The sequence below is a fragment of the Coenobita brevimanus genome, chromosome 101 (genome assembly GCF_032717465.1).
Source record: "Coenobita brevimanus isolate Jiangsu-jjx chromosome 101, ASM3271746v2, whole genome shotgun sequence".
Taxonomy (NCBI): domain Eukaryota; kingdom Metazoa; phylum Arthropoda; class Malacostraca; order Decapoda; family Coenobitidae; genus Coenobita; species Coenobita brevimanus.
In genome coordinates, this window is record NC_137054.1 from 69,010,446 (window position 1) to 69,025,688 (window position 15,243).

The 15,243-nt window shown below is 39.4% G+C and overlaps 1 protein-coding gene across 1 annotated transcript; it reads right to left on the reverse strand.

Moving 5' to 3' along the window:
- Window positions 1-1,594: 1,594 nt before the first annotated feature.
- Window positions 1,595-14,953, reverse strand: Prx6a (Peroxiredoxin 6a). Its single transcript, XM_080284379.1, has 4 exons — window positions 14,804-14,953; window positions 8,873-9,029; window positions 7,658-7,872; window positions 1,595-2,144 (listed from the first exon to the last, which is right to left on the reverse strand). The coding sequence occupies exons 1-4, from the start codon at window positions 14,887-14,889 to the stop codon at window positions 1,946-1,948; spliced, it is 657 nt and encodes a 218-aa protein (XP_080140505.1). The 5' UTR covers window positions 14,890-14,953; the 3' UTR covers window positions 1,595-1,945.
- Between the last annotated feature and the right edge of the window lie 290 nt (window positions 14,954-15,243).

Genomic DNA, 15,243 nt, shown 5'->3' on the forward strand with positions numbered 1-15,243 from the left:
TCACACATCAATTCTGAAAAACAGTCAATCGTGTATAGGCAGTTCTTTCCACTTGATCACAACATAGCTCCCTTCACTCCAGGAAACATAAGATGAAAGAAATCTACAAGCACAAGGCATGATGGCATCAGCAACATACTCCTAAAATATTTAGGACCACACAACACCCAGTTTCTCACAAACATTAGCAACTACAGTGATCACCGAGTTACAATGGTTTTCGTTATCACCGAGATGAATATCTACATTCCTGCTGTTATAGCACACTTTTCAGCTAAAGAACATCATTACTGTGCACCTGAGCTGGTTTCTGAAGACAATGATGATGCAGTGTCCACGGTTTCTGATGGCTTTGAGGGTTTCAGAGATGAGGCCCTATTTAAGGAGTTAATCCCAAGTGGTGGAAGTCAGTAGCTCTCCACCCCCAACCTCATGCTCATCTCAAGTCTAAGGTACACGTTTCTTCCTTACTTTGACCTTTTCATAAACTTCTATCAACCTAACTATGTCTGTGTGTTTCTGGTGCTTACCACAACACTATGTACAGTGGGTCTATATTGTTGCAAAAGGCAAAATTAGGGCATGGACTTGGGGCACCTGGTACCAATTATAGTAAATCCCACAGGTACTGTTTCCGTTATCAAATGCCAGATTTAGCAACAAATATGAGCAATAATTGGATCAGTGTACTCAAGCACACTGTAGCATTCCTAAAACAGCAGATCCTCAATTTGCACAAATGATGTCTCTGGGAATTTTACAGTGCAAAGTGTGTCACTGATATCCATGTTATGTGGCTAACTGGTATGGTGAAATCACCCAATTTTCCCGAAGTCCCCCCTTTGGCCCTCTTGAAAACTTATTTTTCCTCTCCTGCTTATACTTGACATTCATTATAGTACACAAACATCTTCTAGGAACATAACTGGACACAAAAATGGGTTAATTAGAGTGCAGAATATGGCAAACAAATGGTGATCACTTACCATGACAGGAGACAGAGTGACCTTTGGGTGTTGGGGAAGGGGATATCTTCATATGATGACTTTACCTTCAGGTTGGCAAGAAACTATTTTGATAGCATAAAGTAATAAAAACTTTGTTTCAAGAAGACAAAGTATATAGCAAGAGATGAAGCGAGAGACAAAAGGCACTTTGTGAGAGAGAGAGAGAGAGAGAGAGAGAGAGAGAGAGAGAGGCTTGCTGATCAAGTGTAAAGAGACAATTTCACATCCCAAATTATGTTTACAGTCTGCACACTGCAAGACTATCCCTTCCTTAGGGATTCGGGGCTGTTCAGCCAGACTGCCTTGGGAACAATTACTCCTACTACTGTACTACTACTACCTCAAAACATTTCAGGCATGGGTTATGGACAACAGACTGACGACTCCAGCTCAATCCACCACTACTTATCACTAAGTCTGTTCACATATTTCTTACTCTCAATATTCTCCCTTGTCTTTTGAATGTCTTTCTTGCATCCATCCTAGACAACTCTCTTTCAACTTCCAAATCCTAACAAGCTGTACACTGCTCAATAGTTGTTACTTGGCTGTTTTGGGAATAATGAATACAATCATATTATTTGTGCTGATATTAATTTATGAAAATGGAATGCATCACAGCATGAAAAGCACTGTACTCAGGGTTTTTATCAGTGTCTGTGTTTAAACACAGACTCTGACACCATGCTCTCTTGAAATGCATAGAAAAATACTTTACAATAATTTCATTAAATTGACATTAGAGTACGTAAACATCTATGCTGGTCCAATGGTTCAAGGTTAAGGAACAGTTATAATGCTGACCTCTTACTGGAGTATGAAAGACATTACAAAAGATGAATACTGTATATTCCAGGATAAATGTATATGCCAGTTAATTTTCAATAAAAAATATTAAGTATGTGTGGACTGTAATCATGTGATGGGGGGGGGGTGATCTAAGGCAGGGGTGTTGTACGCAGGTACTCCTTTCCAGATGGCACCTTGTGGACCTGGTGCTGGGGGAACATTGTTTTGGCCTCATCAGGTGAGATGGTTGGAAGCACCATGCAGTGGCCACCACTCTTCCAGTCAGCAGGAGTGGCTACCTTCTTTTGTGCTGTCAGTTGCAGGGAGTCAACCGCACGAAGTATTTCACTGAAAAGCAGAAACAAAAACATAATCAGAATACTGTACTTGAATACATCTCAAATTAACCACAAAGTATATAGCTAGATGCACGGACCTGAGGTAATGGTGGCACATATTACAAGAGGCATTGAAAAACCTTTGCTTTTCAAGGCTGCATCCGCGAACTTTGTGTAATTTCCGCGATTTACTTATGTGCAAGCTACTGGATGATGTTGCCGCGTATTATGAATCCGCTATTTGGGATCGCGCGATTTAGGAGATTCTACTATATATATATATATATATATATATATATTCTGTATATATATATATATATATATATATATATATACTGTATATATATATATATATATATACAGTAAAATCTCAAATTTAGATTGGGATATCTACCAAAAAACTGCATCAAAATTGAAAACATCGAAATTTAAACTGAACATCTCATGGGAAAAATTAATTTGGGTCAGGGGCTTCCGAACCTAACTACTAAAATCATGATTTTTTGCCCACACCCCCTGTAAACTCTGTGAACTATAACTGTGATTAAGTAGCTGTAGTTCTGCATTGTATTGTCATACTGTCAGCATATGTATACTTGGTGTATTTCTGCCCTTTCCTGTATTGCCATTTCTCCTTTGCCTTCGAAGATTTAGAGGTGCCAGGCTGCTCTCGTACATTACCACTGCTACCCAAAGAACCACTCTTGCTTGCCATTTTGAAACAGGTAAGTTGCGACAAAATACAAAGAAAATACATACAACTAAATTGCAGTGAAATGCATGTCTACATATGGTTATGCTCATATCTTTTCTTATAATTTTCATTCACTTCTAGCATTTTGGTTTGCATCAAAAATATTATCTTTGCTGGTTTTGGTTAGAGTCTGGCCCTGAGAGCACATGTTACATATGATATTAGGTAGGTTCATACTTTTTCTTATAATTTTCCTTCACTTCTAGCATTTTGGTTCGCATCAAAAATATTATCTTTGCTTGTTTTGGTTGGAGTCTGGCCCTGAGAGCATCGAAATTCGTGAATTTGCATCGAAAAGTAAGGTAGGCAGACTACTCTAAAATGCATCGAAATTTGATTAATTGAATTCTAAACTGTCGAAATTTGAGATTTTACTGTATATATATATATATACATAGTTGAGAGGTATATGAGGGAGGGGGGGGTGAGTTGGGGGGAGGGTAGTCAAATGGTGGGTGACAGAGCGACTTGGAGGCGTTTTGTCTGCGGCCACCTTTTGCGGGATTAGGGCGTCGGGCTACAGATAGATAGATAAAGTATATGCGTATATATATATATATATATATATATATATATATATATATGATTGGATGATATATATATATATATATATATATATATATATCTATATATATACAGTAAGACCTCACTATAACAGACTAATTGGGGCCCCAGCCATTCCGAAAAATGTGAAATTCTGTTAAAAGTGACATCTGGACTTCCCCCTGCTAACTTGGACTTTTTCCAATATATCAGACATTAGTCCTGATTGCATGAACGGTTTTTAAACTGTTTTGACTACCATTTCAGTACTGTACTGTGTTATAACTTCACTACATTAATCAAATGGTATTAAGTGGTCAGGTAGTCCGGACTGCTTCTGGCTTTATCAGACTTTTTCCAATATTTAGGAATTTAGTCCGGTAGCTCCTAGCTTCCGATAAAAGCGAAGTCTGGGCTATTGAAGTCCGTTATATCGAGGTTTTACTGTGTATATATTATAAAGACATATACTGTATATCTATACAGCATACAGTACAGTAATTATAAAGGCATTAAACTCTTGGGCCAGATAATGAAGGCAATGTGGAGAGAGTACTGGAAGGTGTGACAAGGGAAAGTGTAAATACTGTACCGAGATGTACTTTGGGTTCATGCCAGGCAAAAGGATCACTAATGCAATAATTTTTGCTCTGCAGCATCTGGGAATATATACAGGAAAGAAGACAGAGTTGTCCTTTGTTTTTGTTGATCTGGAGATGGCCTTTGAAAGACTTTCTTGGGAGTGGTGAAGTGGGCAATGAGAAATCTTGTGATTAAGGAGTGGCTGGTATGAGTGGCTGTGGCAATGTACGAGGTTTCCCTGTGAATGCTGGCATGTATCAGAGTGAGTTTTAAGTTCCTTATTGCTTGTCATAGTACTTGAAGCTCTCTCCAGTGACTTCAGGACTGGACTTAATGGGAGATGCATTATGCCAATAACCTGGTGCTGATCACAAAGAATTGGAGGAAAGTGGAGGAATAATTTAGGAAGTGGAGAAATGGAACGGGGTACAAGGGTATGAGAGTAAACACGGATAAAATAAATGGGATCATACATCTACGGCTGGTAGAAGTACTGTTAAAGCAGTGGACACATGCAGTTTGTCACAAGAATGTGGGATGTATTTCCATCTTCTGCAGTGCTTATGATTAGTGGGTGCATAAGAGATGTAGTGGTACTGCATTAAAGGCAGGCTGCTAATAATGCTAATTTCATGAGTGCACTGTGATGTGAAGATCATAATCACACCATCACTGGGGAGGTAAATGCTGTGGAGTGCATAGCATCACTCACCCTCTGACTTCAACCATGGGGGTCCCTTTGTGCAACCCTTCAGGCAGCAACTCTTGCCCTTATAACTATCTCTCAACATGAATTATCAACCTGCTCCAGCTATGAGCTCTATAACCTTCCCCTTGATCTCCACCCTGAGTTGGTTATCTCAGAGATCAACCCTGTGGGCAGAGTCACCTACAGGAAAACAGGCCATGTCCCCACATAACTGGAGCTGGCTCTCACATATTAAGTGGGTAATAGGCTTCGACTGTCTCACAGAGTAGTCACTCACTGCGTACCTGATCGCACCAGCAATATCCCATGATTCTGCAAAGGCATTTAGTACCAGTCAAACTGCCACTTCAAGTAACTGTTTAGTATCTATATCTCACAGCCACAGAATAAGACAGGGAGCACCAGTGCCCTGGAGATGCAAACTTGTGTCCTTCTACACAACTAACAGCAGTGCCAAATACCTTAGCTGAGTGAATTCATAACCCTGTAGGCCAGACTGGTATGATGAGAAATCTCACTGTCTGACCTACTGTTGTTATTTACCACACTACAAAGTTAAGTGAATCCTTCCAAGATATCCACATTCTCACCACATGCTTGGAGAGACTGAGCTGCTTCATCCAGCAAGCCACCAAATGCCTGGACCTTGAACTTGGCCCAAGAAACCTTTAATCTCAGTGGCTTTGCATTCTCGTAAAATGCCTCCAGGGCACTAAGTAGAATCTGCAGCGGCTCTGCTAAGGTAACTGCGTCATTAGCAAAACCATGTCAGCAACTCTGAAACTGCCAACTGATATTCCACAGTGACTCTGACATACAGTCCACCCAAGTACCCAATCCATGCATGTGTTGAAAAGTGTGAGGAGAGCATGTAGAGACTGAGGAGGAAAAGGACTGATCTCGCTGGAGTCTCGAATATGCACTTTTTTTTTAAATTTGGGAATATGTTATGTGCTGGAGGTGGGGCTGGAGCTAGATCTGTAGCTATGGTAAGGAGTGGTTGGCAGAAGTTCAGAAAACAGTTGACTCTCCTGATGAAAGGACTCTCCAGATTCCCTCCATTCTGAGAGGATTCCCCTTCCAGCCTATGGGGTCCTTGTAAGCAGCATGTATTAGAGTAGAATGCTGTATGGTGGTGGGACCATGGCAATAAGGGAAGAGGATATTTGTAGGCTCAAACAGACAGAAATGATAATTATTAGACGGATGTGTAGTGCATCCTAGAACGAAAGGCCTCGAGGAATTACGATTGTGCATGAAGAGTTGAGAGGAAGAGTTGAGAGGAAGAACAGACCATGAATGTACTAGTGTTGTGATGAGGCGTGGCAGACTCAGAAGGCCTGCGCATGTTGAGAGGATGGAAGAGGACTATTGGGTGCAAAGGGTGAAATGTGTAAATGTTGAAAAAAAAAAAAAAAAAAAAAGACCTTGGATGAAGTGGCCTCAGGGGAAGCATGTTCGAATCTTTATAAATGAAATGAAATGAAATGAAATGAAAAATGAAACATATGCCCAGCTTGTTAATTGCGGCCACACATCTTTACACACACAATGAAGCACTGCACAGCACATGTCACACCAAGACGATGACATAATGTTAATGATGTAGAGAACTTAATGGACAATTCCACAGGGGTGGTTGTTTACCTGTCGTCTACGAGTCTGCTCAATCAGGGAGACAACGGAATTTTTTATTTTTATTTTTTAACTCTAACCTGGACTGAATATGCCATCTCTCCATTGCGACAGCTAAACTACCATGATAACACTAGACTATGGCACTAATCATGAAGAAGTGCTATGAAAGGATGCAGAAAAGTACTGCAAAAGGATGATAGCCTGGGCAAGGTTAGTCTGATAGAACTATAACTAATACAAAAGAAACCCCCCCCCCTTTTTTTTTTTTTTTTACTAAAGGAAAAAGTGAAAAAAGAGGTATATAAATATTGCAGTGGTAAGGAACATAAGTAGCTAAATAAAGGAGGTATAATTCATGCAGTGACAGCACACGAATTTAGAAAATACTGTATGTGGAGTGAACAGTAGTAGCCTCACGTTATTCAGTAACTGATCAGTAAATACCGGTATTAAAGTTATGCATGGTATTGCTAAACTGGTAGCTTATGACTGGAACATGGTAAAATACAGGATCAGAAAAGTAATGAAAGAAAAGGAAAAGGAGGGAAATATTCTGAACCCAAGGTGAGTGCAGACTGCAAGGTGAACAAGGGGTTTAAAAGAAAAATGGAAGTGACCTATTAAACTAATTAAAATAAGTAGGATACAGAAAAAAAAAGGGAATGAACAAAAGTAAGAAGGCCTAGTGAAATGTAACATACTATTCACAAATTAATCAAGCTCAAGAAATTCATGACTACCTCACACTAATGCATCTATGACACCAGTAACTTGATATGAACAAGACATTACTGAGATGTTCATGTCTTATGTGGGTGGAAACCCCTTGTCATTGACATTTTCAAGCATATTCTATCCATTCTCTCCTATTTCTGTGCTTTCTTATCTTCCATAGTTCTCATCAAACATTCATTTACCATGTTAAACCATATGTACGGTACCAGTAAAAACTCATACATACCGGAATTACTGGTATTCTTATTAAGCATCACTCAAAAGGTTTTGTCCTGTTACACTTTGTTAATACTACAGCTTAATAACACAAATAATTCTAAATGGTTTGAAATTATATACCATACCATACTGTTGGCCACCCCTTACGGGATTATGGCGTCTGGCAAAAGATAGATAGATAGACCATACCGTGCAGTACTTGCTTTACTACAAATCACTTCACACACACACACACACACACACACACACAAACGGCCGGGATAGGGGCAATGTAACAAAACATTCACTTTTACTGATGAAAAGTATTTACAAAGCAATGCAAACACAAATGGATAACACCTACTCAAAGTTGCGTCCTGTGGTGGCAGGATAGAGGATCGAGAGCTTCAGTTTCTTATCAGGTCCAATGACAAAGACAGCCCTAGCTGTCAGAGGCATCCCAGAGGCTGTCTTTTCATCAGGGTCAATCATGCCTAGGGTGACAGCCAAGTCTCTGTCAGGGTCAGCGATGATTGGGTAAGGGAACTCTCCATTCAGGCAGTTGTATGCTTTAATGTCCTGTAATGAGTTGAGTAATTGACTACCCTTCACCCAGGTGTGTAGAGCATGGTTCCTACAATGGGGGTAAACTTTAAACAATTTATTTTGTTAGTACAGTAATTCCACATTTAGCACCTCTCCACTTAACACATTATTCAATATGAAGCTCCTTATCAACATTAGAACACTCTGCACCTAACACACCATTTTTCATAAGTACTCAGAATATCTAGCTAGTGCAGGGATCGAGCTGATGCAATTTATGTCAGTATAATGCTTATTTAATTTCCTTACATACAGTAATATGCAGCAAATTCAATCAGTCTCAACTTCACATACATATGATACATACATTATTTGTAACCATATTTATTTTAATATTAATCATTCTTGCTGCAGTTTTACCATCATCTGGTGATTCCCTGTGAACCCCTGCCCGCCTCCCCCCTTTTTTTAAAGGAAAACAATGTTAAGTGAGGAATTACTGTAGCTAAAGGTAAAGCTGGGGGCAGATGCCATGAGACTACAGCTTATCTCCATGCCTTAGACCTTTAAGCCTGCCACAATATTCATCTCCTATTCTGGTATTCGAGGCCACTGCATCATCCAAGTTATCCTAGGTACAGTACCTTCCCAAGGTGTTGGCTACCCTAAGTACTCATTTAAGCTACCAACTCACAAAGGGTGCATGGATGCCTGAGTTGAATGGCACCAGCTGCCCACACTGGGATTCTTACCCTGGCAATAATCAGGTTGGCAGTTACAGAGCTACCAATGCAAACTGCTTGGCCACTGCACCGAGGTACTGTAGTTTTGTTATCTTCCGAAATATTAGAGCAAGATGCATGGCTGCTTAGTACTAGTTAACAAGCATCCTAAAATTTGTATTATTATTATTATTATTATTATTATTATTACTATTATTATTACTATAATTATCATTGTTATTTTTAATGCCTGAGTAGAGATTGCAGAAAAACTTAAAGCATTAACAACATCAGTACAAGAAAAGCCATACCTCAATCCAACCCAGATGGTCCTCTACAGAATCACAAGAAAGGGCCATCAACTTGACATTTCTCTTCTCAAATTCAGGCGCCAAGTTTGCTACTCGGCCCAGCTCCGTAGTGCATACTGGGGTGTAGTCAGCTGGGTGGGAGAAGAGAATACCCCACCTGTTTGGGGAATACATCTGTTACAGTGGCAGGATAAATTAACTGTCAGGGTCATTTACCAACTTCAGTCAATGCAAGAGATTTACTAAGAATGTAGAATTCATTCTGTACAATAAATTATACAATATGTGCTACATAACGTAATTTGGAAGAACATTTAATATATATATATATATATATATATATATATATATATATATATATATATATCTATATACCTAGGCTGCTTCCCCCAAGGAAAGGGAGGTATATATATATATATAATTTGGAGGGAAAAAAAATGCTTTTGAACTTGTAATACTACTACTGACAGTATAAAACTACACAATGAGTCAGAGAAACATATGAGAGAGAGAGAGAGAGAGAGAGAGAGAGAGAGTATAATCAGTATCTGAAGGAAAAAGAGAGGGAATCAGACTGAGTAGTATGGCGGAAGGAAAGGAAGAGAGGGTAGGCAAAAGAACAAGGATGAAAAACACTGAGTGGCAGGAAGAGATGGAGGGAAGAGAAAGGAGAGGAAGAAAAGGCTGGGTTAGCAGGGAGTGAGTTTGAACAGGATGGGCATTACAATGAGGATATCCTGTGATGAGCCCTTTCCTCTCTGTTTCCAGACTTTTGACTCATCTCGTATTAAAATAATCATGCAGGGGTGTATAAATGTTGACAAAATTATTGTTCTCTTTTTAGGTGAACAATTGCAGAACTCATACATAATATTCCGGAAAGTTTGTTGTGCTCCAAATATTGCACTATTTGGTTTGGAGGTCACAGCTCACTGTTTGATTTATCATTATTGTGTGAAACAGTGTTTATGTCCACAACTATACATATATGACTCAAAAGCCAGATCTGGACCTAAAGTCAGAGACCGATGTCACTTAGCAATTCATTACTGTATAGATATGAGAGGCTCAGTATTTTTAACTTTTTCATCTCAAGTTTTTCTATGTCACTTAGCAATTCATTACTGTATAGATATGAGAGGCTCAGTATTTTTAACTTTTTCATCTCAATTTTTCTATATTTATTGTTAATGAAAATACAGGTTATATAATCCTTTCGATCTATAGACTTAAACTCTATTTTCTAATTCCCTTATGATATTCATTCAGCACAGAAGGGACTTTTCAAACTGGACGTCAGATACAGTATAGCTTTAAAAAACCCAATCACTACAAAAGATCTCCCTCAAGTTTAATAATCTGGTCATGACCTAATTAAAATGAAGACCACATTATCAAAGGGTTACTCTCACCGACAGATAATTTTACTGTACCAGTGGGTGGGAAACTATACAATGATCCATTGGTTATCAAGCATAACTGGTACTGAATATGGCACACGATAATGGAATTGCTCGATAATGAAGACACAGAACCTATGGGACATTCTAATTTGTAAAGTATCAAGCACCAGAAGTGCAAGCCCAACTTTTCCCTTTTATGACCCACTAAATACAAACATACTGTTATGGTAAGTACCATAAACACACAAAGGCATGGTTAGGTTAATGGAAAGTGACGAAAAAGGCACACTAGGGAAGAAAAAAGGTACAGTCATGCCTCACTCTACAGTGAGATTGTGTGAAGTGAAAACTCATCATATAAAGATGTCGATGAAACATGGGTTCAATGGGGATAAGGAGGGGGTCAAGGACTACATAACCTTAAAAGAAAAAAAATCTATGGTTCCCTTTTGGGCTTGCCCTTACTCCCCTCAGTAGCATCCATGCCTGACACGATTTCCAAGCCCCAGGTTTCAGTATTTCACACACAAAAAGTTATCATTCCTCATACTGGGCAACAGAAATGGTGTTTCAATGGCCTTGCAAGCACAAAACTGAATGAACTGACAATCACAGTGAATGTAAACACTGGGCAGCCATCTTGGTTCAAACATCTATCTGACTGCTTTCGCAGGACACACTGCATATGAATGGGATCGTCGTAAGTGACCACCACAATTTTTGTATAGGCAAATTTTGACATCGTTATTGCAAAACTGGGTATATGGTAACTTTTAGTTCTGCGTTGCACTGATTATCACATAATGAACAATCATATAACAAGTCCTGACAGTACCGTACCATAGAAAGACTTGGGATGTCAAAGTCATCAGAAACAATGGACACATCATTGCTGTTGGGCACAAACCAGCTCAGGCACACGATAATGTTTTTGAGCCACAAAATGCACTACAATGACAAAAGTGCTGATTATCATCTTACAGCAATAATGAAAACCACTACAACCAAGGGATCACTGTACTGGAGTTTTTCACCTGATGGAACTGGGGCACTCCAACTTGAATAGTACACCATAACTGCATGAAATCTGATGTGCCTTAATTATGTGGTGGGAATAAGTCTCCCTGGTATCAGTCAAATCCACTCTTCAATCTGCCCACTCTACACTTGGCCATCAACTGAGCTGAATGGGGTAACAGATTTTTCTATAGTTATAGTTAATGTGATGTAGCTATGCATCACAATTCTAACCCAAAATCTCACACTCATGTATGGTGGGATGATCTAGAGCATGAGTACAATTTTACAGCTGATGACAATCAGAGAAAGGGAGGCCTAGATGCAAAATCTCTTCTTTCTCGCACCATTTCAGCATAAAATGAACTTCACACTTTCAGCATAACACAGTATGACATGCAAATGAAAAAATGATACTACATCAGTAGCCTTATCTGGTGTGAATATTTGTGAATCTGATTACTCATCAGTCTTAATGTTGTTACTATACTGTACTTTTATACTGCATAACAATATGCACACTTATAATAAAATGGTTGGTATAAACCATACCAGTATTACCTTGTTTTACAAAGATGCTAGTAGTACGGTAAACTACAATGCTCAATATATTAAAATATTGTCATGCTTAAAAATATTAAGAATGGTAAAAAAATAAATAAATAAACACTAGAAAATGAAGTCAGTGGGGGTTTTATCTATCACATGAGTGCAGTCCAATCACTGTTGCCAGGCAATGATAATCATATTCACTCTTCTTACTGGAGCTCAAGGGGGATGCCTTCATGTGGTGGCACCAATTTAACTGGTCAGGTTATATGGACATCCCTCAGCTTCCTCCATATCCACCAAAGAGAGGATGGTGAACTGCAGGAGGTGGGCAATTTTGTCAAGCTGTCCAACTGATTTACATCAAAATGAACCAAAGATAACGCTTTATAAAAATAAATAAATAAATAATTTCCTACACTGTATGTTACTCCTGTTACTTAATCCTGATCTGCCTGGCCGAGCAGACCTGTCAAATGCAGGTACGCAACTACCCCTATGGGGTCAACCCTTAAGTTCCTGATATCACCACTGTGTCTGCATCATACTGTGACATGTGGCATACAGTGTTTCATTATATGGGTTATGTTGAGTAAGAATATTCCACATGAAGGTCACATGCAATCTGTGATTCTCCCTAACCTGAAAACTGCAACTGAAGAGGGCTAGGTGATGTCCTAATCTAAGCCTAGCTAGGTGTAGGCTAATCAGTAAGGTTTATTTAAGGATACCTCTCACAGGTGAATGTCAAGATGGAGGTTTGTTACCATATACAATGTTCTGCTTGAGGTGCTTTACTGCCCTACATGTGAAATAAGCATGTAAGTGTTTTTCGATGATAGTGTTGGAATGTCTTGATGTCAAATTTTGTTGAAGAGGGTTTGGTAAGGTTTGTATGGTGACTATTTTATATCCTTAGTTGTGCTGCAAGGCTCTGTTACTTAATGACGAGCATCATGTGTTGGTGCAGGTTGCTGTGCAGAATACTGTGCCTCTCACATCATGATACAGTACCTGTATTCTCTAACAGGAGGGACTAGTTTCAAAGTGTAAATCAACTGCGGGAATGGTTGGTGCAACCAGTGGCAATGTGTAAGGCATTGTTCTGTATGGTCTGCAAGGTGTCGTACTGAGTGTTAAATAGGATGGCAGTCCATACCGGGAAGGCATAGGTCATTAGTTAGATAGACAAGCACATCTAACACACTAGGGCATGTCAACACGAGCATGAAACTTCCATAACAGATCTCACAGAGTTCCATTTTTTCACCTACACTCTTCAGGCTACATGAATGATATTTTCACACCTCAACTGTCCGCACATACTGCTTTGTGTACAGATGACATTACCATAACATCTACAGGCTACATCACACTGGACACAGCTTGTATGATGCAACAAGACAATCTCAACACACTTCAGGCATGGGTAGTGAAAAGTGTGTATGGCACAGGTATATTGCTAAATGTGGTGCTAGGGAAGTACCTGCACTTATGCTTGCTATTGGTGGCAAGTGTGGTGGTGGATTATAAAACCCCCAGCAGGTGCACTAGGCATTTCTACAAAAGGCTATAACTAAAGACCTGCACTTCTCAGGCATCAAAGAAATGGTCCCAGTACTGGCATATAGGGCAGGGGTCTATGTATTGGGGACCCCACATCAGGAGTTGTTGGTGCTGCCTACTTAACAACATGTCTTTATCACACAGATAACAGACTACAATCAAATTTTTGGCTACTGGGTGCCAATTCCAAGCAAAAATTGGCCATACTACCGTATTTATTTCCCAGAGTTACAGTATTTTGAGGATTATTTACAAACACAAATTAAGGCTTAGTAAAGGCACATGGTACCATAACAAATGTTCTTGTAACTTTAAAACTCAATAGGCTCATTTTCCCCTTCACTATGTCTTCCTGTTAGGTTGCGACTGCCATTTTGAGCATACAGTATTAAGATTTCTTCAGTACCCCTTCACCAAGATGAAAGCACACTGCACTGCTAACCTTGGCCCATGCTTGCTTGATGACAATGGTTGATATTTCAAGGAATCTGCTGTAAGCTTGCTGTAAGCTTCAACAAAAACTACCAATCACAATCAATTACGTTTACATAAAAGTACTGTACATCAAATGGCATAAAGCTTTGTACTGTAGCATACATTTCAATGCATAACACAGCATATGTATGTAATACAAACTGTCAGATGACTATCTTTGAGGACTTAAAGGAACCATAAAACCTGATATTCTTTAGCAACTGAGGAATAACAAGAGTTATTGGACAAATGGTAAATTTTTACAAGTGGACAATATCCGCTTGTAAAATAATACCGGACAAACGTCCAGTCATGATTATAAGCAGTTACTGTACTGAAGTTACCAAGGGTACAACTGCAACAAATATTTAATACAGCAGTATAAAGAAGTTAATGCATAAGATGGTAGAGACAGGTGAGGTGATTTAGTACTATGAAATGTTAGTGTACACTACACTGGAGTGCATATCGACAGTTTTGTCCTAACTTTTTTTGACAATACAATGATTCCTAAGTTTGCATAAGGAGCAACTACTTGCACTTTTCTTGTTAATATATTATGGGTAGCTGATCAAGTTAAAGTGCTCAATCCCTCCTCCTTAATGTACTGTAGCTTGCTAGGTCTCTAATTTGACAATGAACTTGCAACATTTACTTTTCATGGTCCCTTCACCTAACTTAGGCTACGATTATCATGCAGCTGGCAGAACTATGACGGACCCTCACAGTAGGAAATAACTGAATTACACCATTCGCACTGACTTCCAGTGGACAAAAGAGGTACATTTATCACCATATAAGTATTGTGAAACATTACAATGAAGCGCTAGGAGAAAGCAACCTTCAGAGGGAATAATATAGTAAAGCCCCGCCCAGGTCCCCGGCGAGCAAGTCCCCATGCCAACGTAAACAAACAACTTACGAATCCCCCAGGTACGAGTGCAGCTTGATGACCCCAGTTGTGGATTTAGCAGTGAAGTTGGGGAAAACGTCGCCTAGGTTCACCATGGTTTCGAAGTTGTCACTGCAGCCTAAACAAACTGACACCCTAACTCCACAGCGGCCAGAAGCGAGTGGACGGGTGCAGCCGAGAAGGAATGTCAGGCTGAGCCTGTGTCCTGGAGGTTGCCGGTTTCAATAAATTTTATGCCTTAGGTAACAATGAAAGTACAAGAATAACCACCTTTCATATTGTTTACTCGACGGAAAAGACTATACTAATTCAATATCTTCAAACCATAAGTTGTGTCACTTTTTGCAGAACGAAGGATTTGTATTGACAGTTCTCAAGTGTTTGCCGGATGTATGAGCACTTGCAAATGTTTCAGGGTGGGGAGCTATTATAGTAGGGATTAATGTTGT

What these genes read in the sequence shown, in the direction of transcription:
- Prx6a (XM_080284379.1), bottom strand. Translation starts at nt 14,889, where the DNA reads ATGGTGAACCTAGGCGACGTTTTCCCCAACTTCACTGCTAAATCCACA. An exon ending in CACTCGTACCTGGGGGATTC is followed by an intron (nt 9,030 to 14,803) that starts GTAAGTTGTTTG and finishes TTCCCCAAACAG; the next exon opens with GTGGGGTATTCTCTTCTCCC. An exon ending in ACCACAGGACGCAACTTTGA is followed by an intron (nt 2,145 to 7,657) that starts GTAGGTGTTATC and finishes TCTGCTTTTCAG; the next exon opens with TGAAATACTTCGTGCGGTTG.